We start from the raw sequence: 27,860 nt of genomic DNA, 5'->3' as shown, positions 1-27,860 counted from the left end.
TTGTAAAACTATTAGCAATGGGAATAGGGCAAGTGACTGTTCAGTGGTAGTGGAAATGCCGTACTGTATACTATGTGAGTAAAACCACTTGTATGTGCAATTCCAGAAATCAGATCAGTCAGCTGTAGGTTGCATACTATTCTCTCTACCAATGGCGTTGCTTCTATCTTTGGAATTGCAAATGGGATCATTGGAGGTACAGGCTTTTAGTTGGAGAGGTGATGGAATTGTTAATGGAGTGCAAGTGCAATGATCGCCTAATTCATGTTGCATTGAGAAGTGGTGGAATAGTTTATAGTGGAATAGTTTATTCATTCACAGCTGCTGTAAGGGAGGGGGTTCCCAATTGGCCCAAGTTAAATGTAACATGGTCCAAAAGGTGGAGTTAGACTTTAAGCCTTATAGCCTGGGCAGGTCCCTGCCTCATCCTGTTTCAGAAAGAAGAGCAGTGCATTGATGAGATCATCCTTCTGCTCCCCCTTGCTGCGTAAAGTATGTTCAGTGCTGTAATTGACAGCGCTGTGCAGTACAGCCCTAACTGGCTGCTATTGGCTCCCCTGAGTGATGCTCAGCAGGGGGTGGTTAAGATGATTCTTATACTTCTGCTAATGCCTATGTACGCATGGGTCGAATGTCCGGAGACGTTGGCCAGTTCAATAAAAATCGACCAACATTCGGTACGTGTATGGTTGGGTTCACATATGTGCGGCTGCAATTTACAGTCCGGGATCTGGTGCGTTTCTGTTCACCCGTTAAGATGCAAATTTTTCCCTAAATTCGCACCTGAACCAGGCCTAAAAACGCACAGGACACTCTTTGAAATTGCACCTCGGCCGCCCCTGACGTGTGAACTGGCTCCATTGAGAACCGGTCACACCTTTACATGTCATGTGAATTGGATGCTGTTTAAAACCCATCCATTTCGCATACATGTGAACCCAGACCTTTGTCAGTCGTTCCGATAGAGGCCGGCTTCTGTCAGACGAGCATGCTTGAAAACCAGCAGCCGACAAGTTCCCGGTCAGCGCTCTCAGCCAGTGGCTGAGAGTGCTGATTGGAGTGTTCTGGTGGGGGGCGTCCCTCCAGGTCCCCCCACGTCCCCCTGTCAGAACACAACAGTTCTGCGGGGTAGGTCGCTGTACTAACATCTGATCGATCGTTTCGTTCAACCCGCGGGGGAGAACGGAAAAAAAAACTGTTAGTGTGTACCAGGCTTTAGTCTTAAATGATGTATTTTAAATAGGTCTGGAGTTTGGCTTTAATCCTGTTGAAACGTGCAGGGGTCGAAGACTGTCTGTTTCCTTTGAGGCATTGTAGGACAGTGGGGAAGTGTTTTGTCTGTGGTTCTCATCAATGGAACACACAGGGCTAGTAAAAGGCTTTGAGCATTTGTAAATGAAGGTACTTCCTTCTCGTGCTGCATCTTTAGAATTTCAGAGCTTATACTTGTCATTAAAAGGGAACTCTCCTCACACTATCAAACAACCTGAAAGAAGGCTTTGGATGATCACGTTTTAGGTTTTGTATATTTTTCCTGCATCTTTTTTTCCTTTTATACCAAAATATATCAGATGTCATTTTATGTTCCTATTTTTACTTCACCATGATGCATAACTGCATGCTCCTGACATCATGATGAAGTCGTTATGCATGTTCCCACTGTTATCATTTACCGGGACAACAAGGAGAGGGGAAGGCAAGTCTGTATTAGGTCTCAAAGGCATGAACGCTTGAAACAAAAAAATACTTAGTGTAAAAAAAGAGGCATTTGTCATGAACTATATGTCAATATTAAAGCTTGTGCTTAAAGTAAACCTGCGCTGAAAAATATACAGCTTGGCACGACTAGCTTCCCTATGAAAATACTGGTTGCTTGTCTGATCTTAGTCAACAATGTGGAACAAGCATGCAGCTAAGAAAGTCGAAACCTATGTTCGGCAGACTTGTTCTGGTTTAGTGACTCAGAAGTATTAAATAGTATTACATACAGTGGGTACGGAAAGTATTCAGACCCCCTTAAATTTTTCACTCTTTGTTATATTGCAGCCATTTGCTAAAATCATTTAAGTTCATTCTTCTTCCTCATGAATGTACACATAGCACCCCATACTGAGAAAAACACAGAATTGTTGACATTGTTGCAGATTTATTAAAAAAGAAAAACTGAAATATCACATGGTCCTAAGTATTCAGACCCTTTGCTGTGACACTCATATATTTAACTCCCATTTCTTCTGATCATCCTTGAGATGGTTCTACACCTTCATTTGAGACCAGCTGTGTTTGATTATACTGATTGGACTTGATTAGGAAAGCCACACACCTGTCTATATAAGACCTTCCAGATCACAATGCATGTCAGAGCAAATGAGAATCATGAGGTCAAAGGAACTGCCTGAAGAGCTCAGAGACAGAATTGTGGCAAGGCACAGATCTGGCCAAGGTTACAAAAAGATTTCTGCTGCACATAAGGTTCCTAAGAGCACAGTGGCCTCCATAATCCTCAAATGGAAGACGTTTGGGACGACCAGAACCCTTCCTAGAGCTGGCCGTCCGGCCAAACTGAGCTATCGGGGGAGAAGAGCCTTGGTGAGAGAGGTCAAGAAGAACCCAAAGATCACTGTGGCTGAGCTCCAGAGATGCAGTCAGGAGATGGGAGAAAGTTGTAGAAAGTCAACCATCACTGCAGCCCTCCACCAGTCGGGGCTTTATGGCAGAGTGGCCCGACGGAAGCCTCTCCTCAGTGTAAGACACATGAAAGCCCGCATGGATTTTGCTAAAAAAACACCTGAAGGACTCCAAGATGGTGAGAAATAAGATTCTCTGGTCTGATGAGACCAAAATAGAACTTTTTGGCCTTAATTCAAAGCAGTATGTGTGGAGAAAACCAGGCACTGCTCATCACCTGTCCAATACAGTCCCAACAGTGAAGCATGGTGGTGGCAGCATCATGCTGTGGGGGTGTTTTTCAGCTGCAGGGACAGGACGACTGGTTGCAATCGAGGGAAAGATGAATGCGGCCAAGTACAGGGATATCCTGGACAAAAACCTTCTCCAGAGTGCTCTGGGCCTCAGACTGGGCCGAAGGTTTACCTTCCAACAAGACAATGACCCTAAGCACACAGCTAAAATAACGAAGGAGTGGCTTCACAACAACTCCGTGACTGTTCTTGAATGGCCCAGCCAGAGCCCTGACTTAAACCCAATTGAGCATCTCTGGAGAGACCTAAAAATGTCTGTCCACCAACGTTTACCATCCAACCTGACAGAACTGGAGAGGATCTGCAAGGAGGAATGGCAGAGGATCCCCAAATCCAGGTGTGAAAGACTTGTTGCATCTTTCCCAAAAACACCCCTTGCTGTATTATCAAAAGGGGGCTTCTACTAAATACTGAGCAAAGGGTCTGAATACTTAGGACCATGTGATATTTCAGTTTTTCTTTTTTAATAAATCTGCAACAATGTCAACAATTCTGTGTTTTTCTGTCAGTATGGGGTGCTATGTGTACATTCATGAGGCAGAAGAATGAACTTAAATGATTTTAGCAAATGGCTGCAATATAACAAAGAGTGAAAAATTTAAGGGGGTCTGAATACTTTCCGTACCCACTGTATACCCAGTGAAGTGACTGGCCTCAGGTGAAACACAGAAATGAAACAAATCCTCCTACATAAAATGTATATGTTTATCTGCAGTATTCTCTTCTCTACAACCATTCAAATTGCAGAATTTATAAAGCTCATCTGAGCATACAGAAAAAAAGGGGGCAGAGAGCTGCAGTTACATTCTGCAGAGCTCAGTGAGGAGAACTCTGAGAGCTGTCAGTCAGCTGGAGGTCTCTCCCCCGTCACTATTTTTCTGTTGGTCTCAGGAAAACTTGTCAGAAGTGATTCATGCTGATAGGTAAGGAATGAAGCAGCAGACAGAAATGACACTTAGTACTCTGTATTGGGACAAGTACACACTATAGAGGGATTTGATTTGTTCATATTTCCTGTCTGAGGTTTACAACCACTTTAAAGTGTTTGTAAAACGATCACCTTGTAAAACAACTTATTCAGTCTAAAATTTAAATAAAAGGCAAAACATTTCTATATACAGTGCATCTGGAAAGTATTCACAGTGCTTTACTTTTTCCACATTTTGGTATATTACGGTCTTATTCCAAAATTGATTCAATTCATTATTTTCCCCAAAATTCTACAAACCATACCCCATAATGACAACGTGAAAGAAATTTGTTTGAAATCTTTGCAAATTTATTAAAAATAACAACCAAAGAAAATCACATGTACTAAGGTATTCACAGCCTTTTCTCAATACTTTGTTGACGCATCTTTGGCACCAATTACAGCCTCAATCCTTTTTGAGTACGATGCTACAAACTTGGCACACCTATTTTGGGGAAGTTTCTCCCATCTGTCTTTGCAGGATATCCCAAGCTCCATCAGGTTGGATGGGGAGCTTCGGTGCACAGCCATTTACAGATCTCTCCAGAGATGTTCAATCGGGTTCAAGTCTGGGCTCTTGCTGTCCTGTTGGAAGATAAACCTTCGCCCCAGTCTGAGGTCCAAAGCGCTCTGGAGCGGGTTTTCATGAAGGATGTCTCTGTACATTGCTACATTCATCTTTCCCTCAATCCCAACTGCTGAAAAACATCCCCAAAGCATGATGCTGCCATCACCATGCTTTACTGTAGGAATGGTATTGGCCAGGTGATGGAGCGGTACCTGGTTTCCTCCAGACATGACGCTTGCCGTTCAGGCCAAAAAAGTTAAATCTTTGTTTCACCAGACCAGAGAATTTTGTTTCTCATGGTCTTGAGAGTCCTTCAGGAGCCTTTTGGCAAACTCCAGACCGGCAGTCATGTGTCTTTTACTGAGGAGTGGCTTCTGTCTGGCTGCTTTACTATACAGGTCTGATTGGTGGATTGCTGTACAGATGGTTGTTCTTCTGGAAGGTTCTCCTCTCTCTACAGAGAAACGATGGAGCCCTGTCAAAGTGACCATTGGGTTCTTGGTCACCTCTCTGACTAAGGGCCTTCTCCCCCGATCACTCAGTTTGGCCATGTGGCCCACACTAGGAAGAGTCCTGGTGGTTCCAAACTTCTTCCATTTACAGATGTTGGAGGTCACTGTGCTCATTGGGACTTTCAATGCTGTAGACATTTTTCTGTACCCTTCCCCAGTCCTGTGCCTCAATACAATCCTGTCTCTGACATGCACTGTTAACTGTGGGATTTTCTATAGACAGGTGTGTGCCTTTCCAAATTGTGTAAAATCAACTGATTTTACTACAGATGGACTCCAATCAAGTTTGTAGAAACAGCTCAAGGATGATCAGTGGAAACAGGATGCACGTGAGCTCAATTTTGAGTGTCATGGCAAAGGCTGTGAATACTTATCTACATGTGATTATTTCATTTTTTATTTTTAATACATTTGCAAAGATTTCAAACAAACTTTTCACGTTGTCATTATGGGGTATTGTTTGTAGAATTTTGAGGAAAAATAATGAAAGCGTCAACTGATCTTATCTGCAGTTGTGTACTGTGGTTTTTGAATAAAGGTGAGGATTTTTTAAGAGCTACTACTGGTGTGCGGGTCATCTTTCTATATATGCACTATATATGCACTCAGTGAAACGGCTGGGAGCTCTTTCATTGGTGAGTTGTATGGGTAGCAGCACTGTTGCTTCTGTTGTCATAATGAATTGAATCAATTTTGGAATAAAGCTGTAACCTAACAATATGTGGAAAAAGTGAAGAGCTTTCCGAATGCACTGTAGATATTATATATATATATATATATATATATGTGTGTTTTTATTATATTTATGGATTTTTCAGTTTTTATAAGAGATCACATTCTCTCTGTCCTCAGCTGCATAAGAGCTGGGGAGATGAGATACAGCAGGACACAGATCTTTACAGTGAAAGGCTGTGCAGGAGGGGCGTGTCAAGACAAGTCTGATCATTGGAGAGCAGACTGAGTTCCCAGCACAGCTAGAGAATTGACTACGGTGTGTTCTCCTGCTTAGTGTGGTCAGTTTTTAGTAGGAAAGTAGAGGGACTGGCAGGATGCCGATGGCGCCCCCCCTCTCTCCCCCTGGAGGATTTTGGGGTGGACATGGGCACCTCCATGGGACGGTTGGACCACCGGATTCCCCTCCTTCATCTGTCCCCCCATCCTACCTCCACCCCCTCTCCACTTATGCTGGGGCTGTGTGGTTGGTCTGGTCCACCTCCTAGAGTGGGGGCAGGGCGCTATGCTGGCGATGGGGGCGGGGGGATGCGCCGCCGGCGACCAGATTATCGGCTGTGGGGGGGGGGGCTCCTGCCTGGGCCTGTTCTCGAGGCCCAGGGATCCCTCCTGGGTCCCTGGTAGCCTTGTGGTGCCACCATTTTCTTCTTGTAGTCTGTGTGCTCAATGCACGGCGGCTATGTTTGTGTAGTCCGGTGGCCATGACAGTGGAGCCCTCTGGGTGGCGTTTTCGGGGCTGTCTCATGGATCCTTTCAGTTTGTGATCACCGCTCATGCAGTGCAGATTCTCCTGCGGTACCTGGTTTCTGCGGGGTGGTGAGTCTGGTGGGGTCCTCTCCCTCTCTACTGAGGATCGATTGGTGCTCTGTCACTGGCAACCAGGTGCAGCAGCAACTTTTCTGGCTCTGAGGAAGGGGGCTCGCTCCTGAAAAGCGTCAGCCCAGCCATAGCAGCCCCATGCGGCACACTGCATGCCATTCAGCTTTGTGTGGGACTTTGGCTACCTTGGAGATTTTATGTGCAATATTGGTGTGTGTATTATCACACCTGCCTTGTGAGTATACTGTATACTTTTTAATATTTTAATAAATGGTTTTAGTGGTGATGCACTAGGTCGGTGCGCCCCTTTTCTTTTGTCTTCTTTTAACCAGGTGGTCTTTCCTGAGCGGTGGGAGTTGTCCCTTAGCAGTGTTTTTTTACACTTTTTTTTTTTTGTGGGATCCCTCTGGTAACTCATGGAGTCTTTTGAGCACATCTCCCCACCTGATCCGCTCTCTGGGGCTGCGGGGCCTTCCGGGTCCCATCCATCGATGCACTGACAGAGGTCCTGGAGTCCCTTTTGTCCTGGGTGGAGGTGGCTTTTGGGCTATGGGCTGGCATAAAGCACCCCCCTTCTTCCCCTGCCTTAATCGGTCTCCTTAGATTCTCAATCTGATTGGGCCGCCGAGGACATGGCTCACCCTGCTGGGTCTTTGACCACGTGCACTGAATCCTCAGATAGTGAGGATGATCCCGCCTGCTTCTCCAACTGCGCACGAAATGGAATTGTTATCTGTGCTTGAGACTTACAGTTGGAAGCTGCGGCGGAGGCACAGGTTCCCTTTGGCACTCACAAGCCATCCAGAGCGGTAAAGAAGTTCTCTTTCCCCTCCTATTTTGACAGAATTGTCACTAAATAGTGGGGACGACCAAAGTTTCCCCTTGGGATCCCTAAGCTAGTTGCTAGGGGATACCCTTAAGAGTACCTTCTTTAGAAGTAGACTGGTCCACCGGTGGTAGACCCTCTGGTTTCCAGAATTAACAAGGCAACCATAATTCCAGTTGAAGAGTTCCCTAGTGGCTTGACTCTCTGTTTCGGCAGTGGTCTTCGGCGTGTCTTTCGGCTCAAATGCTGGTTTGTGGACCAGACTTCTAAAAAAAGGCCTTGACTGATCTTCCTTTCAAGGAGATTGCCTGTTTGGTGCTACCCTGGATGACGTCATTACTGGTCTCACAGGGGGGAAGAGTACCTTTCTTCCACAGGATACTAAGGGCAAGGACCCTCGTCGTAGACGACGTAGTCTTTGTCCCTCCGGGTTGACTGACGAGGGATCGGAGCCTTCGGGCCTCCTCTGGAGCATCCAAGTAAACTTGGTCTGAAGGATCAAGGCAGAAGTTATTCCGGTCATCTTAGTGGCCCCGGACTGGCCTCGCCAAGTTTGGTACGCCGATCTGGTGCAGCTGGTCGCTGACGTTCCTCAGAAGCTTCTTCTCAGGGAGGATCTGCTGTCCCAAGGACCAATCTTCCATCCTGCTTTACAATCGCTGGCTTTGACAACTTGGCTGTTGAATGCCAGGTGCTGATGGATAGAGGTTTGTCTTAGTCGGCGTTTCCAACGCTGTTAAAAGCTAGGAAACCTATTTCTTCCACATACGATGGTAGATCTTCCTAGAAGTACATTGCGTGGTGTTAGTATCTTGGGGTTCATCCTCACTCGTGTTCGATGGCTCAGATATTGACCTTCCTTCAACGAGAGGGTTGAGCAGAAACTGGCCTTGAGTAGTATCAAGGGTCAGATGTCGGCCTTAACGGTCTTCTTTCAATGAAGATGATGTCGGCCACGTACTCCCTGGTGCATACTTTTCCTCAGAGAATTAGGCACTTAACACCTCCAGTGCTGTCTCTGTTTCCGCCTTAGGACCTCGATTTGGTGCTCTCAGTCCTCCAGAATCCTCTTTTTGAGAATCTTCAGGAGATTCCCCTGCTTACGCTGTCCCAGAAGGCGGTCTTTTTTGGTCGCTTTCACCTCTGCACTCAGGGTTGTCGGAATTGGCGATGTTATCCTGTCGTTTACCTTACTGGTTGTTCAGTGGTTAGGTGGTTCTTCGCCCCTGTCCGCTGTCCCTTCCTCAGGTTGTCTCTAATTTTCATTTGAATGAAGATATTGTGTTTCCTTCCCTGTGTCCCAGGCACACACATCTGAAGGAAATTGCTTTGCATGCCTTGGATGTGGACTGGGCAATTAGGGTGTACCTGGCAGCTACAGCATCTTTTAGGAAGTCAGACTCACTATTCGTGCTCACGGATGGACCTCGGAAAGGGCTGTCAGTTTCCTCTGCGACCTCGGAAAGGGCTGTCAGTTTCCTCTGCGACCATTTCCAGATGGATCAGACAGGTGGTGGTTCAGGTCTATTCCATCCGGGATCAGGTTCCTCCTTTCCCTGTCAAGGCGCATTCTACTCATGCGATCAGTGCCTCCTGGGCCTTCCGTCATCAGACATCAGTGACGCAGGTTTGCAAAGCGGCCTCCTGGTCGTCGGTGCACACTTTCACAAAGTTCTATAAAGTGGATGTGTTGACACCTGCAGATGCTTCCTTTGGCCGCAAAATGTTTGCGGGCTGCTGTTTAGAGGACCTGGTCCTATTTGTGTGTGTATTGTTTTTTTTTTCAGGTGAGCTCCAGTTGTTTTGGTTGAGCTATAGTTAGCCTTTGGAGTTTCTTTTCTGCTGTTCCCACCCCCCATGTTTAACATTGCTTTGGGACGTCCCAATGGTTAAAAAGATCAGGAGCTTTGTCTGTTATTGAACAAAAGAGAAAATGGGATTTTTGACTTGCCTTAAAATCCATTTCTCTGATCATTGACACACAACACCCACCCCTCTGTGGAGTTGTAATTCTTCTGACACTGCTTGTAACGAAACGGAGTACCTATAGCAGAGAGAGGGAGTATATCCCCTGGGACTGCCCATAGGCATAGCCAGACTTTCTCTTACGTCCTCTGACAGTCACCGCCCACTCATACAATCTGCACGTCTGGGTATTGGCCTTCTCCACAGGCGTAAGCTAGGCAGAAGATTTTGTTAGAATATTCACAAAAACTTTGTATAGACACACCTACAGGGGGCTGTCCCTATGGTCAATACCCCCAGCTAGCTTCATTCCCAATTCAGTTTGCTGCTGCCTATCTTAGGAGTAGGCTGGCTTTTCTCTGGCTGGGGCTGCGGTCTCAGCTTTTTTCTTCTTTTTGTTTTGTTTTCCTGGGCTTTCGCTCCTGTTGAGCTTTCTTGTTGGCCAGTGTTTACCTTTCTGGTTCAGAAAAGGTTCTTTTCTCTGACCTGGGTGCTGCGTTGCCTTTCTTGACGGTTACGTTTTCCCACCCCTCACATCTACACTGCTTTGGGACATCCCAGATGTGCAGATTGTTTGAGTGGGCGGCAACGGTGAGGACGTAAGAGAAAATAGAGTTTTTGTAAGAACTTACCGTAAAATTCTTTTCTCTGAGTCCTCTGACAGTCGCTGCCCCCCACCCCTCTTTTGGGGTTCGTGGATCTCTATACTACTTGCTACCAAACTGAATTGGGAATGAAGCTAGCTGGGGGTATTGACCATAGGGACAGCCCCCTGTAGGTGTCTATACAAGGTTTTTGTGAATATTCTAACAAAATCTTCTGCCTAGCTTACTCCTGTGGAGAAGGCCAATACCCAGACGTGCAGATTGTATGAGTGGGCGGCGACTGTCAGAGGACTCAGAGAAAATAATTTTACGGAAAGTTCTTACAAAAATTCAATTTTTTCTGCCTTGTGTCCTGCACCTGTACGGGGCAGTATAAACCAGTGTTCAAGAAGATCAGGAGCTGTGTCCGTCAGTGAACATTGAGAAATGGATTTTATGGTAAGTCAAAAATACCATTTTTTTCTTAAAAGTACATGGTACAATAGGCACATTTCAGGAATATGAAATGCTGGGGTAGCAAACACTTGGATCAACATATCAGGTTGGCAACTAGCATTTTCAAAAGCAAGAATTTCCAATCTCAGCCGGAGTATTTTTTCAGTGCAAGTCTCTTTAATATAAAAGAATAAGTATCTAATTTTCTTGCATAGTTTCTAATTTTTTAAAGTGACCTTGTCACAAAGTTAAACAGTAGAAAAGGTTTCCCTGTAAAGGCATACAGTATTATAAAGGGATACAGTATTATACTCATCCACATTTCTCATTTTCACCACCTTTAAGATCTACAGTGCCCAGAGAAGTTTTCATCCTATACTCTTCCAGGGATATTCGATTCCTGGTCCCTGCTTAGAGCAGTTGGGTCCTTTAGTCTGCCCCTATGGCATTACAGGACAGAGTGGTGATGTAGGGGTCAGCAGAAGGAACCGTAACACTCATGGGGACCAGGAATCCAACACTTGTGAAAGTGTGTCGTACGAAGAGGATTCTGTAGGCACTGCAGCACTTGAAGGGAAGATGAGAAGTTAGTAGATTGTCCCTTCTCTAAAGTGGAACCACTTACAACAACTTTCCCCCCACTTCAGTCACTTCCTTACGATGTCCAACAGAAAAAAAAATGACTGAAAGGTGTGATTGTGTGGTCAGTGGCATCACATTCTTCTGTCCCAGAGAAGGATCTTTCAAAGTCCTGCTGTTGCTACCCATGACTGCATTATGTTGCTGTCCTTTTGCACCTTCTGCTGTATACAGTGGAGAAACAGTCCGTCCCCAAGTCCTGCATTACTTTACTGTTCCTCTATTGCAGGGATCCCCAAACTACGGCCCTACAGCTGTTGCGGAACTACACATCCCACGAGGCATTGTAAAACTCAGACATTCACAGACATGACTAGGCATGATGGGAATTGTAGTTCCTGAACAACTGGAGGGCCATAGTTTGGAGACCCCTGCTCTATTGTATACAGGAGCAGGGGGCATCTAAAACGCAATAAAGTAAGGTAAGCACTTGGTGGGCATCACTTTGAGGCATTATGCTAATTTTAGCCCAAAGAAGGTTTTCCTTTCATGAGGTCCTATATAGTAACAGGTGCAATTTAGGTTGAATGCTATGGGTAACATGGACATTTGTGTCCTACTATGATAAATGTATCAACTGAAGATCAGAAAAATTGCCTTTGTTGCTTATTTGTCCTTTTAGATTCTGAGTACACTATTCTAAATGTAATAATAGATTTACAGCTAAAAATTTGAACAGTACGGTATGGTTAGTGCCTTCGTTTCTAAAATCTGCAGCAGTTGCAAGGTATTTAATGACCGTGGTTTCCAGTGAATTTTATGCCGGTTATTTAGCCTGCCATGGGACACATTATTGTTAAGTAGGTTTTTACTGTCTAAAATGTCGAGCATGCACAGAACTGCATGAAATTGTGTCAGGGCTCTGTTTGTTTGTCTTGCTTTTCTATTTTTTAGATTACTATGGGAAGACAATGGCGGTAAAGAAGGAACAGTCAAACTTAAGTACCTCTGGAGAAGGTCAAAGTTTATCTGAAGGGGGAGGGGCAACAGCCAATAGTGCGAATTGTCGGGATTGGGCTAAGAAAAACGAGAACTACAGTAACTAAATTTATTCTGTTTACTGCAAATAATCACTGTTTTGCACAACACCAGCTACCACTGAATGTCTAGCAGATACCCCAGACACTACTGAATGATGGAAGGAAGTAGAGTGATGGGCCTTCAGAAATGAGACATCCTATTACTCTGAACCGTTTTTAGAAGATTCTATGATGCTTTCAGCTTTTAACCAATTACTTGAGTTATTTGATATTACAAATTTTCATTTGTAGGTTATTTTTACCATTTCTGGGTTATTTTTTTATTCCCTTTTGTAAATTTGGAATTAAAATGGCAATCTTGCCCTTTAATCAGATTCAGCTCAGTTCTAGCACATTCTAACAATCTGATTATTATCCAGTATCTCAAATTTACCTGTGCACTAAGTTTTGATTTATAATATGCTGTACGCAGTACTGAATTTCTATTTCTTAAAACCTAATTGATATAAGCCACAGCACTTGGTGCTCTTGGCGGTGTGACTTTTAAACTTCTTTTTTTTTTGTGGTGAGAATGGAAGAGCCTGGAGCTTTAGTGAAGAGATTTGGAATCCCAAAAATGTATCAGCATCTGGCCAGCAGTGCCCATACATAGTCGGATTGTCAGTTTTTTTGTGGACCTTTCATCATGCAAAGTGCAGTCTGTCATTGCAACATGTCACCGTTCGTGCTTTGTAGTTGTGGCTTTCCCTTACCTGATTGGTTATCATGATTGCTGCATTTTGTGCTGTTTTGTTAAATCGCAACTACTGGTAAGTTCAACATAAAAATAAAAAAAAAATAAAATTAGCATGTTACTCCCAGTATTGCACTCATCCAATTTTTGGTGAAGAACACTTGGGCATATTTATCCTGCGTTCATAAACGCTAGTCTTGCTAGTCATGCATTGTGCATTGCCTTTCCCTTACTTGATTGGTTGCCTTAAGTGCTGAATTTTGTGCTACCTTGTTAAATAGTAACTGCTGGTAAATTTGACAAAAAATATTGATCTGTGACTCTTGGATTGCATGCATCCATATTTCCAGTAGATCTAAAGTGAAGAAGAATACACAGGCATATTTAATCTAAGTTTATAAATGCTAATCTAAAGAACATCACATTCAGCAAGTGTTTCCAAAGCTTAAAACCGCTTTCTTAAAGTTCTAAAAACACGTTTTAGCTCCAGTCTGGGACTGTTGGAATACTGGCTATAATTTGAATAAACATTTAGTTGGTATCTCCTGGTGTTTGGAAAGCTTTGGGTGACTACTTGGCTCCGCTCCCCAGTTGCTTAGTAAATTCCTGTTGTTCAGACTAGCATCTTTAAGCTTAGTGGTTTAAAACTCTAAAAGTTTTTTACCTTTAAAAATATCCAACATGTTATATTTACCTGCTCTTTGCAATGGCTTTGCACAGAGCAGCTCTGATCCTCCTCTTCTCTGGTACCCCATCTGCTGGCTCCTCCTGTCCACCGAAATGCCTCCATAGCAAGCCACTTGCTATTGGGGGGGGGGGGACACACGTATGGGTTCGCTTCTAAGCCGTTCTGTGTCTGCCCCATGCTCTCTTGCCCCTGGCTGTGATTGACAATGATAGGAGCCAATGGCTCCCTCCGCTGTCTCTTCTGACCCAATGAGGAAGGAGAGAGCCGTGACTCTTGTGCACATCGCTGGCTCAAGATCAGGCTCCGGTAAGTTTAAAGGGGGGAGGGGGCTGTAGAGGCAGTTGCATGTAGAACCTTCAGCCTTTACAATCACTTGAATCCATTATCCGCATTAAAGTAAAAAAAAAATTGCTATCTCTCCCCAACCTCACCTTTACCTGACTCCTTCATTGATCCAGCACTATGCCCATGTGCAGATCTTCACTCACCTCTCCCGCTCTTACTGGCTTTGCTGGAAGCAGTGGGAGCCATTGGATCCTGCTGCTGTCAGTCAAATTGTGTAAGTAGGGGGTGGGGGCTGATACACGATGTGTGCGTCTATGGACGCACACAGCCTGGTTCGGGAGCATGCCCGCATCTGTGCCCTCTAAGCAAGTTTCTTGCCATGGGGGCACATGCTGAAGAGGAGTAGACAGCACTCAGAAGAGACCGTATGGGGCTGTTCTGTACAATACCTTTGCACAGAGTAGGTAAGTAAAAACCTGTTAATTTTTAGACTGCAGCCACTTTATATTTCCCGTGTATACTTTGAAGGGGCCAAGTTTTCTTTTCTTCCCCCCCCCCCCCTAAGCACCCTTTGCCCCTAGAATGGAAATTTCTAACACAGATAGTAAAGTACATGCAGGCTGTAGCTTTAACTGCATTTAGCAGGTTTCAGAAGAAATTTACAAAGCTCTAGCACACTGGGAGACTAACTCGGAGAGCTTATCTTTGCAGACACTTTCTGAATTCTTGGTAAATGCCTGTTAAATTGAGGCTATTCAGACTAACATTTATTGGATGAAATGCTTGTGTATATGTGGTCTTTTAAAAATATCAAACCGTTTTCTTGAAGCTCTCTAAACACCCCTCAGTTTTGTTTTTTTTCACAGATGTTAATGGAAATGCAGGCATTATTTAGCTGACATCACCAGAAGCTTTAGCAGGCACTAAACAATACTGGTTACTGGGTTGCACTATGCAGAATGACGAGGTTGTTCTTTTTAAATAATTCTTAAACATGTTAGTCAGACTTCCATTTACAAACTGAGAATGTATGTACTTAGCCTAGAAAAGGTCATGTTAAAGCACTCCGGGAAAAGAAAAATATCTTTCCTTAGTGAGCCTGCTCCTGCACTGCAAGGGTTGAATGCTCATTTTAGGTACTGGTAAGAAGCAGTTTAAATAAGTTAATCTGTCACTCCCCCAGCAGCTTGAAATTTTCTCTATTGCCCTGTGCTGTAGCTTGTGTACTGTTCCCTGGCGCCCTCATTTGCAGTGCAAGGCTACAGCCCTGCATTGTACTTGATGATGTCAGAGGATCCGAAAAAGAAGGAAAAGAAGCTGTAGGGACTAGTCTAACTGCACAAAGGGAGTTTGTAGGTGCAGAGGATTGGCCCCACTGGGAGCATTTTTATTTTCCCCCTAGAGTTCAGCTTTAGGGTCCATGTACACGGGACGTTGTTAAAAGTCCCTTTGAATGCTGGAATTTTTAGGACGTTTGAAACGTCCGTTCGGTCGCGTTTGTACCCGCGTTTAGCGGGCGTTTTGCGGGCGTTTGCATTTAGAAGCGTTCCTAGAGGTCAAAAAAATTATTCCCCTTTAAAATGTCATCGCGTTCGGTCATGTTCGAACGCGTTCGGTCGCGTTTTTGCGTTTGAAACGCTGGGAAACACACGTTCGAACGCAAATAATTGCGTTATAAAAAAAGTCCCTGAACGCAACTGCCCGCAAACGACTGCAAATGACCTGGTGTACATGGACAGATAAGATAAAATGTAGATGGGTTCAGGGGCTTCTAAAAAAAACGCCCAACTGCTCCTAAACGGCCATTTCCAGCGTCCCGTGTACATGGAGCCTTAAAGTCATATGTTTGATTTGGATAAAATACATAAATGCTATAAAGGTTTTTTTATAAGGCTTTCTGAGGCCTGTTAGAAGGAATTTCTATGTTGCAAACCCCCATAAATTGTAACTCCTTGATGTACTAACACAAATTCATTGTTGCCATAACAAATACTGAATTTAATAGTAATTTACGTTTTGAAACTAATACTGGTACGGTAAATTTATATCCTTCTGAAGATCTCAAATGTAATCATAGATAACACAAGCCTAAATAACGCAGTGCAGATTTAGTTTTAGGATAAGCAAAGATGCCTTTTATGTTTTTTTTGTATTGTCTGCCCATGTTTATGTAGCATTGGCGTGTTCATATCTTAAAGGCCAATTAAATCTGAGTGATTAAGGCTGGCCATACACGGGTTGCAGGAAAGAAATTTGCTCCATTTCTCCAATCAACAAAGACAGTGCTGATGCAGGAATCCCTCCTACCAGGCCATCATCTTCTCCCAGGGGTGAAGCTGTCTACATCGGGAGAAGAAAGTGATTATCGCTAGCGTCTGTAGCTTGGTCTACTTGGTACATTTAGTTTGCCCAATAATGGTTCGAATTTTGGCTGGTTCCTGCTGAACCAGCCGAGTTTTGAACCGTGTGGTCGGTCTAACTGTATTACTGTAATAAAGTCAGGCTACATATGCAGTGATAGCTCTGCTGTGATTTTCCTTTTTTTTTAAATTGACATGATGTATCAAGAGTTGAATGCCCTGTTTTGACAGCATGTAGGGAAGTCAGACCGGCTCTATAGCGCACTACAGCTGTGTGCCTCTCCAGCTGGCTGACATCCACCTACACTGCTCCAATCAACAGCACAGTTGCTGAGCTTTAGGCTTCTTGCACATGATACTCCTGTTTGAGCATCTACTTTTTCAGACTTTTTTTTTTTTTTTTGTATGTAGGAGTTTAAGTCGTGTATAATTGTACATTAACAATTTAGTCAATGCTTTAAAATGGCATGCTGTAGTATTTTTAAAATATAATTCTATAAAATCAACTAAATAAATGCTTATAACTTCTAAGGTTCTACAGATGTTTAGGGGACTGCCCATAGACAGTGGAGGTAACTAAATGCAAGCACCATCTGACTGCTGTCAGGACAAAAATGAAGCACTAAATGGAGTAAAAACCTGCAAGGTTGGCTCTCCTAAGGGAGAGCAGTAGCAATCGGCACAAACTGCTTAACCTCTCCAATCAGTGTTCCCTCCAAGAGCTGTTGTCCAGCAGGCTTTTGCCTGCCAACTAGGACATTGCTCAATCCAGCCCATTAGACACTCGTGGACGAATTATGTAAACGACGAGGGATAGGTCTAAATGTTCACTGTTTGTTTTTCATGTTTATTTGACATATTTCTATATAAATTCTCCATAGTACATTTCAAATTATGATTGTACTTTGTAACTTGATTTAGTAAAGTTACTTGCATAAGCATGTAAAGGCATAAATAAAGCTAGGTAGGAAATTCATAGCGTAGAACGTGAGCAAATAGAGAAATATGGAAACTAATTTTTTTTTAATGTTTTTTTCATTCTATAGGTGCATATATCAATGGTACTCATATTTCTGCTGTCAATTCTGGTACAGTTCCCCCACCCCCTTATTCTCCAAATGCTGCTTCACAGTCAACTGGTAAGATGACAACATTGGTGTGTTTTTTTATATATGTATATAAAGTGGGGGATCTTCTTAAAAGTATATGTAAACGAAACTTTCTAGTGAATGGCTGTGCAGGAGGGGGCGTGAGTAGAAATCAGATCATTGGAGGAGAACAGGCTGTTGTCTAAGCATAGTCCTGACCACTCATTGCTCTCATGCCTAATGTAGTCAGTTTTTAATAGGAAAGAAGGGGAACTGCAAGGGACACCAGGGATTTAACACAAATGAAGCAATAAAAAGAGAACCGGATACTTTTTTTTTTATACAAGCACATGGTACAGCAGGCACAAATCTGGAATATGAAATGTTGGGTTTGCATACTCTTTTTAAATAGTAACACAGTGGGGGATCTCTATACAGGCAGTCCCAGCATGCCATTTACAACACATGTTTAGACAGGATTAATAGATCATCAAATACATCAAAAATAAATTAAAAACATTAAAATGCAACCCGGAGGAGAGATGTTCCTCTAAGGATTCCTCCTGGTGTAGACAAAAATGAAGGACTAATTATTCCTGGGGATTCCCAACCTGTTTCCTCAGGGGAATGGGAAAAGGACTAAAAGTAAAAGAGAAAAATATACAATATCAAGTAAATAGAATATATACAAAACTGAACTATAGAGAAATGTTCACGAAGGACCAAAAAATAAAGCAAATCTTAGCAATGATGAACAACAGTGCTACCTTGCATATGAAGGGGCGCTCACCCAGCCAGTGGGGACAGACAACAAGGCAACGCCTCCCGGGCGGACAGGGAGGCTCCGTTGGTGCTATATAAGCAATAAACATAGAAAGTAATTGTAAAAAAAAAAAACAAAGAATGTTCTTAATGATACCTGTTCTCAATATAAATCAACCTACCGTGCAAAGGCAGTGGGTGGTTTAAAACGTGCTGCAGCGTAGAAGGACGCAAGAGATAGCCAAGGGTCAAGAGATGTCAGTGGGGAATATAAATTGCAGATAGCTTATGAGGCTCATAGCAGGCAGCTACCAACATCCATTAAAGGTCTCTTGGACTGAAGCCAGAAATATAAGCCCATGTATAGAGATTGATAGCCTTTGTAGTTCAGATTGAATCATATGGGTACATTCCAGTTCAGATTGAATCATATGGGTACATTTCTTAAGGACAAGATGGGTAGTCCTCCAAAACAGACATACTGATCTAAGATAGTAAGCAGAATGAAAGAGAGTAAAAATGTCATGTTCAAAGAATCACAGCACAGCTCCTGATCTTCTTAACCATTGGGTTATACTGCCTCATACAGGAGTAGGACACTAGGCAGAAAAAAAGTCTGACTACACCTATGGGCAGTCCCAGAGGGGTATACTCCCTCTGCTATAGGTGCTCAGTTTTTTTCTGCCTAGTCAGGAGTAAGGACCTATTTCCTTGCTGGGATCGCTGGTCCTGGCAATTCTTTCTTTCTAGATCGAATTTTTTTTCTCCTGGATTTTTTATTGTGAGATCTACAATCAACTACTGGACTGGGTGACGGGCTGGATAATCTAGATCCAGTGGTCACCCCAGTCTGGCCAGCGAGGGCGCGCGGACCTCGGCTCCGTGCTAAGTCGGCCGCGACATAGCCCCCACCGGACAAGGGCTGGCCTGCGAGTTAAACTCCTTGCGAGGATGCGTTCCTCCTGGCCAAAAGCCCTCTCATTTCGATGGAGCGGAGGTTCTGTCTGGAGCGGTGCCCGTCTGGTTCCTGGTATGGTAAGTAACTGTCCCCTCCTCTCCCCTGGAGGGTTTTGGGCTGGACTTGGGCCCCTCCATGGGACGGTCGGACCCCTGGGTTTCCCTCCTTCCTGTTAGGCACCCCCTCATCAGTCTGGTGGTCCCTGTGGGTCATTTCACCCCCATCCGCCCCCACCCCCGCCTTCACTGGCGCTAGGGCTGTGGGGCAACCTGGTCCCCTGCCTAGGGTGTGGGCAGGGTGCTGTGCTGGGGGGGGGTGCACTGGCGATCAGCTTTGGGGGGCTGCAGTTTTCTAAGGCGTAGGGAACCTCTTGGTGCTGCCATTTTCTTGTAGACTGTGTGCCTAATGCGCGGCGGCCATGTTTGTGTAGTCTGGCGGCCTTTTTCACTGGTTTGCCCTTGGAAAATTGCGGCGGCCATGACAGTGGAGACCTCTGGGCGGTGATTTTTGGCGGTGGGAACCCCTCCTTATCCCCTGGTGCTGACTACTGGATCTTTTCATTTCCTGATCTTTGTTCGTGCAGTGCAGATTCTCCTGGTAGCTGTGGTGCCTTGTTTCTGCGGTGTGGTGAGTCTGGTGGGATCCTCTCTCTACTGAGGTTCGATTGGTGCTCTGTGGCTGGCAACTGGGTGGGCTGCCAGAGAAGTGGGGGTTGTCCATTAGCAGTGTTTTACACTTTTTTGTGGGGTCCCCTGGTGACTCATGGAGTCTTTGGAGCACATCTCCCCACCTGATCCCCTCTTTGAGGCTGCGGGACCTCCCAGGTCCCATCCATCGATGCACTGACAGCAGTCCTGGAGTTCTTGGTTTCCTGGGTGGAGGTGGCTTTCGGGCGACGGGCTGGCAAAAAGTGCCCCCCGCCTTCCCCTGCCTCATCTGTCTCATCAGATCCTGAATCTGATTCGGTCGCGGCGGACATGGGTCACCCGGCTTGGTCTACGACCCCGCGCCCTAAATCCTCAGATAGTGAGGAGGATTCCTCCACTTCTGCAACTGCGTACGAAAAGGCGCTGGTGGACGCACTGATTGTAGCTGTGCGTGAGACCTTAAAGATGCAACTGAAGCTGCAGCGGAGGCCCAGGTTTCCTTTAGCAATCACAAGCCATCCATGGTGCCAAAGGTGTTCCCTTTCACCTCCTATTTTGACAGAATTGTCACTAAATAGTGGGAATGACTAAAGTTTCCCCTTGGGGTCCCTAAGCGATTTTGCTAGGCGATACTCCTATGAGGAGTCCCTTCTTAAGAATTGGACTGTTCCACCAGTGGTGGACCCTCCGGTTTCCAGATTAAACAAGGCAACCATGATTCTGGTTAAAGAGCCCCCAGGTTTTAAGGACCCTGCTGACCTGAAGGCGGAGTCTGTGGTCCGCAATATTTACACCCTGGCTGGTTTGGCACTGAGGCCGATATTTACCATTGCCCTGGTGTCGCAGACTCTGACCGAATGGGCTAGGTTTTTGTGCCGTGACCTGGAGGGGGGAGTAGCTCCCCCTGCCTTTGCTGAGCTGGCGGACCAGCTGGTCAAGGGGCTGCAGTTTTATCTGTGATGTCTCTTTGTATGCGGCTCCGATAGTGGCTCAGGCTCTCTGTTTCGGCAGTGGTCCTTCAGCATATCTTTTGGATCAAATGCTGGTTTGCAGACCAGACTTCTAAAAAGGCCTTGACTGATCTTCCCTTTCAAGGAGATTGCCTGTTTTGGTGCTACCCTGGATTACATCGTTAAAGGTCTCACAGGGAGGGAAGAGTACCTTTCTTCCGCAGGTTACTAAGGGCAAGGACCCTCCTCATAGACGTGGGCCCTTCTCGGCTCCTAAGAAGTTTTTTCGTCCCTCAGGGTCGACTGACAAGGGATCGGAGCCCTTCGGGGCCTCCTCTGGAGGATCCAAGCAAACTTGGTCTGGCAAGTCAAAAGCGGGCTTCTCCAGACCTGCGGACAAGGCCCCTTTAGCATGAAGGTGTACCCTCATCCATATCTGGGATGGGGGACTGCTTTGCTTGTTCCTGGACCCGTGGGCTCCCCTGGTACAAGTCAGGTGGGTCCACAAGCTCATTGGGTCCAGCTACAAGATCGAGTTTTTTTACTTACACTCCAGTAAGGTTCTTCCATCCAACGTGCGACTGTCCCTGGTCCGCTTACAGGCTCTTTTTGGGGCGGTGCAAGATCTTTTACGTTAAAGGGTGATGGTCCTGGTTCCAACTTCGGAACGTTTTCAGGGGTTTTTACTCATCCCTGTTTACAGTCCCCAAGAAGGAAGGCAAGGTGTGTCCAATTTAGAGCCTCAAGGTGCTGAACTGCTTTGTGCGGGTGCAAAAGTTCAGAATGGAGCTTGTTCGCACAGTGGCAGATTCCCTGCATCAGGGGGATTTTTCTTGCCTCCATTGACATCAAAGATGCTTAAATATAAAATACCACACAACACCCGCAGACAAATTGTTATGGTCCCCTGCGCTCAGGAAGGAAATGACCTAAAATGTTGGATAAACCCATTCGTTATACCATCTATTACAGATGAGTTGCTGCTACTTTAAAGGTAAAACATGAATCCTAACACACCAACTTGTCCTTAGAGAAAATATAGCATTAGTAGCGCAAACATAACATGGTCAAAATCGGCAAATTCGTTTTCCTCAAAAAGCATCCATAAAACCTAATTAACCACAGTCCATAAAAATGCAAAGTCTTGACAGAGTCTATGAGTAAATAGATGTAATATACTACAGAAGAAAGGAAACGGGTATCCCAGTGTGCAGCTGAAATAGACCACCTCACAATCCTCCACCAGTGTGTTAACTCCAGAGAAAGTGGATACTCACCAGAGGGCAATGCCTACCCACTCATGGATAAGGCACAAAAGCGTGGTTGTTTACCCCCAAGGATTCCACTAGAATGTTGCCATCACTTCCTCCTAATCTCATACACCGTGCTGGTCTCGGATTGGCATCCCCTAAGGTTTCCCCTGGATGTGCAGTCCCCTTTTTGAAGACAAACTTCACCTTGGTCGAATAGATGCCATGTTCAGTGTTTTTTATTGGGGCCTCATGCAGAGGATTCTTCTGAATCTGCAATAATGACCCTGGATGATGAACTTCAACTCTATTTGAATGATGATCTTCGTCAGTGGTGGAAAGAAAATGAGGCACGCTACAAAAGACTTGCTTCTCATGCTAGAAGATACCTTTCACTGAAATCACACTAGTGAGCATGTTTTTAGTGAAGTAACAGCGATATATAAAAAAAAAAACAGAAGCTGTTTACCTGGTGAACATGCTGAAATGTTATGCTTTCTGCACTAAAATATTGTTCTACTTAACGGAGTATTGAAAGTGAGTAGTACTAGTGTCCAGTCAACTGTCTTTTGCACTGAAGCTATTAGATTTAATCATAGCAGACAGTGAGTGCACTACTGCACCAGTTTATGTAAATGTTATTTTGGGAAGCCTTTAGTTATTATTTTCCCAGCACTTTATTTTTCACAGTTGTCTAGTGTCTACTCTGCTAGGACTCGTTCGTTCACATGATGTGAAACTGATGTACCCGCAAGTGAAAGCTGTGTGGTTTTCCTATCAGTTTTCATGCAGGTAAGGTTTAAAGAACGAGCCTTTCATGTTAAAAAATGTTAATAAACAAACATTAACATGTTCAGTACCAGATTTGTGTAAAAAATTCTTTATTTTTCAAAACTTTAAATGTACAAAATATCGGCTGATACCGAGACTTTGTGACCACTACTGCTCTGGTACCGTCCACAAAGCTGGACTGTCTGGGTCTGACTCTGGACTCGGCCTTAGCTAGAGTGCTCCTTCCTCTGGACAAACTCAGAAACTGCATGTTGTAATTCGTCTCCTGTTGTCCAGCAGATGGTTATCCCTCCGGACTTGCATGCGGTTGCTGGGCCTGAGGGTGTCTACCTTTTTTGAGGTGGTTCCTTTTGCACTGTTCAATACGAGGTCCCTGCAAGGGAGATTCTGGCCAAATGGGACAATAATCCGCAGTCTCTGGACAATCAGATTCGGCTGAGCTGGGGAACGAAATATGGTGGCTTCGTTCTCCGGGGCTTTGGCTGGGAAAATCCTTCCTACCCTTGTATTGGACAGTGGTCACCAGGAAAGCCAGCCTGTCTGGATGGTGGAGGCTTCCTCTGCAAAAATTCTGCTCAGGGGCTCTGGACACTGGAAGATTCCAGACTACCGATCAATGTCTTGGAACTCTGAGCAATCAGACTGTGCCTGGACCATTGGAGAAATCGTCTTCAAGGATGTCCAGTGAGCATTCAATCAGACAATGCCATGGCCATGGCTTATGATGTCAATCACAAGGGGGGCACAAAAAGTATCCTGGCAGCTCTGGTGGTAGCCGGCATTCTAAGGTGGGCAGAACGGGTTATTCCAGCCCTCTCCATCGTACACATTCCCGGGGTGGAAAAATGGAATGCGGATTACCTCAGTTGGAAGGCGTTGGACCAAGGGGAGTGGTCCCTTTATCTGTAGGTGTATCATCAGTTGTGTCTCCAGTGGGGCATCCTCGAGGTGGATCTGTTGGCGTCTTGGCTCAACAAAAAGGTGCAGAGGTTTGTGGCTCGGTCATGGGATCCTCTGGTGGAAGCGTTGGTGGCCCTGTTGGGTCTGTGTTGTCTGATTTACGCCTTCCCTCCTCTCCAGCTTCTGCCAAGACTTCTATGCAGGATCGAGGCAGAAGGGATTCCGGTCATCTTAGTGGCTCCAGACTGGCCACGCTAGGCTTGGTATGCCGTTTTGTTGATGCTGGTTGCCGACATTCCTTGAAAGCTTCCTCTCAGGGAGGATCTGCTGTCGCAAGGGCCAATCTTCCATTCTGCTTAATTCGCTGACTTTGATGGCTTTGCTCTTGAACGCTAGGTGCTGATAGATAGATATATAGAGCTTTGTCTGAGTCGGTGATTCCAACGCTGTTAAAAGCAAGGAAATATACATTTAGAAAATTCTACCATTCGTGGAAGTGGTACATTGCTTGGTGTGAGTCTCTTGGGGTTCATCCTCGCTCTTTCTCAGTGGCTCGGATCTTGACCTTCCTTTTACGGAGGATTTGCAGAAACTGGCCTTGAGTACTATCAGGTGTTGGCCTTAGCTGTCTTCTTTCAATGGGCTTTGGCCACATACTCCCTGGTGCGTACCTTTCTACAGGAAGTTAGGCACTTGGCCCCTCCAGTGCAGTCTCTGTTGGGACCTCAATTTAGTGCTCTGTCCTCCAGAAACCTGCTTTTGAGAATCTTCAGGAGATTCCCCTGCTTACGCTGTCCCAGAAGGTGGCCATCACCTCTGTGTACAGGATGTCGGAATTGGCGGCGTTATCCTGTCATTCACCTTACTTGGTGGTTTACAGTGATAAGGTGGTTCTTCGTCCCTGTTTGTCGTTCCTTCCAAAGGTTGTCTCTGATCTTTATTTGAATGAAGACATTGTGTTACCTTCTTGTGTCCCAGGCCAAAACATCAGATGGAAATTGCTGTGCATGCCTTGGATGTGGTCCGGCCGATTAAGGGTGTACCTGGCAGCTACGGAGTCTTTTAGGGAATCAGACTTCCTATTTGTGCTTACGGATGGGCCTCAGAAAGGGTTGTCCGCATTCCTCTGCAACCATTTCCAGATGGATCAGACAGACGATGATTCAGGTCTATTCCATCAAGGGTCAGATTTCTCCTTTCCCTGTCAGGGCGCATTCTACTCGGGCGCTCAATGCCTCCTGGGCCTTCTGTCATCAGGCGTCCGTGCACACTTTCACAAAGTTCTATAAAGTGGATGTGTTGGCATCTGCGGATGCTTCCTTTGGCCACAAGGTTTTGCAGGCTGCTGTTAAGAGGACCTGATCCTCTTTGGGGGTGTATTGTTTTTTCAGACGGGCTCCAGTTTTGGTTGAGCCCCTGTCGCCTGGTTGGCTACTGTTTAGCCTTGGGAATTTTTTGCAATTTCCCACCCCTCATGTTTGACACTGCTTTGTGACGTCCCAGTGGTCAAGAATGACAGGAGCTGTGTCCGTCAACAAATGAAAGAGAAAATGGGATTTTTGACTTACCATTAAATCCATTTATTTGATGTTCATTGTCGGACACAGCACCCACCCCTCTGTGGTGTTAGAATTCTCCTGACACTGCTTGTAACAAAACTGAATGACTATAGCAGGAAGAGGGAGTATACACCCTGGGACTGCCCATGGGTGTAGCCAGAAGTTTTTTCTGCCTAATGTCCTACTCCTGTAGGGGGCAGCATAACCCCGTCTAAGTAGGGAAGGAAGTCCCAGCGATTAGGACGCACGGTGCCAAATGCACCAATTCCAGAATTAAAAAGGTGACTAAAGTGGCACGCATGTGTTAATAATTGTCCACGTATAAATGGTACCCCTTTCCGAATAAAGGTGACACCAAGTCCCAAAAAAATCTTGCCGCTGCTCCCCATGTAGTCTTGGGGTGCTCCACATTGCTATCATTTCCCTCATAAATGCAGAAACTTCATGTAAACATGTTGCCCTGTCATATTGTCATAGAGCTTATACATCTTGACCCCATATCTGGCACGCTTGCTGGGAAGAAACTGTTTGAAAGCAAGGCGGCCAGAAAATGTAATCTGGGACTCAACGCAGACCGCTTGTTGGGGCATATACAAGGCTGCAAACTTCTGGTTGAAGTGATTTACGAGGGGCCAAATTTTGTGGAGCCGGTCATATCCAGGGTCACCCCGAGGACGACTGAGTTAATCTTCACTGAAGTGCATGAACAGCAAGATTTGCTTGTATCTAGTCCTGGCCATGGCAGGAGAAAGCAGGGGCATATAATTCTAAGTGGACCAATATCACCGCAACTCACTCTTTTTAGTAATGCCCATGAAGAGAGCTAGGCCAGAATGGTTTTCAATTTGGAAACCGTGATCAGTTTCTGTACAAATTGTCTGGCAAGAGTCAAATTTGGATTTGTGGCAATTAATTGATGGGCATATAAATTGCTTTGGTCCACAATAGATTTGTACAGATCTTCCGTGAAAGACAGCACATAAAAACCAATTGGGGTAAAATTGGCTGTTTCCACCTGAATTCCGGTTTGGTCAGTGAATGGGGGAAGTACGTGCGCTGCAGAAGTGGTGGGCTCCCAATCATGATTTGCAAGCGCATCAGGAAGGACACTATGGGCTCTGTCTTCGAATTATTGGTGCCCGCGGGACACTACTTGTGCTAGCCACCGCACCAGCTTGAATTGCACTTATGGGACTCGCCACGTCACCAAGCCTAATTCTGACAGTGAGGCTTCCCCATCACTCTCATCTCTCATGCTTCATCGTAAAGGCCTCTTCACTAGTGTACCTCTGTTTGGACATTTTGGCCAATACATTTATAGGCACCTAGTGTGACTGACAGGTAAAAAGCACCTGGTTGTCAAGGGCTGTTTGAACCGCTACCAAAAAATGTAACTGCTAGTGCTAGCAGAGATCATGCCTGACTCTGCTAATGCTGCGGTTTAGTGTGCTGTGTATTTGAAGTGACCGTAATCTGCTGATACTACACTTCTTGGGGGATGGGCAGAGGGGCTAAATGCAGGTGCTGGCAGGTGTCGGGGCTGATCCTGCAAACGCTGTGTTTTGGGAACCCTATACTAAACTATTGGGGACGCTAGTATAGTTCTGATCAGATCAGAGATATTGATCCATTTAGACACTATACAAGTAATGGAGGTGGAGGTGTTTGTGTCACTGGAAATCAAAGACTTAAAATGTATTACTAAATATGCGGCGTGCAACCTGACGCTGTCCTGTATTGGTTCTAAATGACGTTAACGCTAACTGATGTCACCTGTGACACGAATACAGTGATCAGAGAAAAGATCTGTACACTATAATAGTGACACGGCAATGAAGGGGTTAACTGGGGGTGAATCGGGGGGGTTAAATCTTTATTAGTGAAAAAAAGGCCAATGCGCTACCAGCGGGGTATAAGATGTGAGAGGGGTGGGGTTTATTTGTAGAATTGATCAAAAATAAAATCTGGAACAGACAGCCAATTCTGTAGTGTCGCCACTTACTATACAGAAATTTGAGGAGGGGGGAATCGGCACTTGTTTCACTATGTGTTCATATAAATCCAACAGGATATAGAATATATAGAAATGTGAATATTCCTACAACTGGATATGGCACATAATCCTAGCTGTGGTATGATGCAGGCTCCAATGGGTGTAAAGCAATAAGTAAAAGTAGTGGAACAAAAAAAATATACTGTGTGGCTTCAGTAAAATGATGACTCAAGCTAGTGGAGTATCAATATTGGCGAAATAATGTGTAAAACACAAGTCGCTCCGACCTAGAAAAAGGGTCCGGAGCTTCTTTGGGGCGACCAGGAGGCGACCGCCATAGACTTCAATGTTATGAAGTCCGTGGCGGCCGCTCCGAGGTCGCGGCGCGCTGCTCGCACCACGACCTTCGGAGGTCGCCACCTAAAGTAGCGTCGCGGTAGTGTGAACCGGCGCTAAGTGTTGAAGCAATATAAACACATATCCTCAGTGTATAATGCTCAAGCAATCAAATGAGTGTAATAGCATAAAAATAACAATAAATCAATAAAATATATAAATGTGGGGTGATGATCAATAAAAATAATAATAGTCCATGTGCAAAAAAGGTTGCTTCAAAGAAAAGGTGACTTTCGTGATTCTTCACAATAATCAAGTGACTTTCGCGTAACTCCAAAATGTGTCACCACAAGCTATATCCTCTTAATAGGTGTAATGGCCGCTCACCTCCAAAAACACTTTTAATCACTTGCCGACCGCTTCACGTCTATTTACTGCTGCACACCGCTTACAGGCAAAGTGACGTAGACCTACATTGCTCGCCCACGAGCCTGTAGGGGGCGAGCGCGCGCTGCCAGTGGTGCGCT

At 45.1% G+C, this 27,860-nt stretch overlaps 1 protein-coding gene across 1 annotated transcript in view; it reads left to right on the top strand.

Moving 5' to 3' along the window:
• Window positions 1–27,860, top strand: part of PROSER1 (proline and serine rich 1) — a 114,844-nt gene that overhangs the window by 73,696 nt on the left and 13,288 nt on the right. Inside the window, exons 9-10 of the mRNA XM_082244677.1 lie at window positions 11,947–12,090; window positions 17,145–17,237. Coding sequence (XP_082100803.1) covers window positions 11,947–12,090; window positions 17,145–17,237 — 237 coding nt within the window. The remainder of the gene's footprint in view (window positions 1–11,946; window positions 12,091–17,144; window positions 17,238–27,860) is intronic.

The sequence above is a fragment of the Pelophylax lessonae genome (genome assembly GCF_965119305.1).
Source record: "Pelophylax lessonae genome assembly, chromosome: 2".
Taxonomy (NCBI): Eukaryota; Metazoa; Chordata; class Amphibia; order Anura; family Ranidae; genus Pelophylax; species Pelophylax lessonae.
This window is presented reverse-complemented; position numbering and strand designations above follow the sequence as displayed.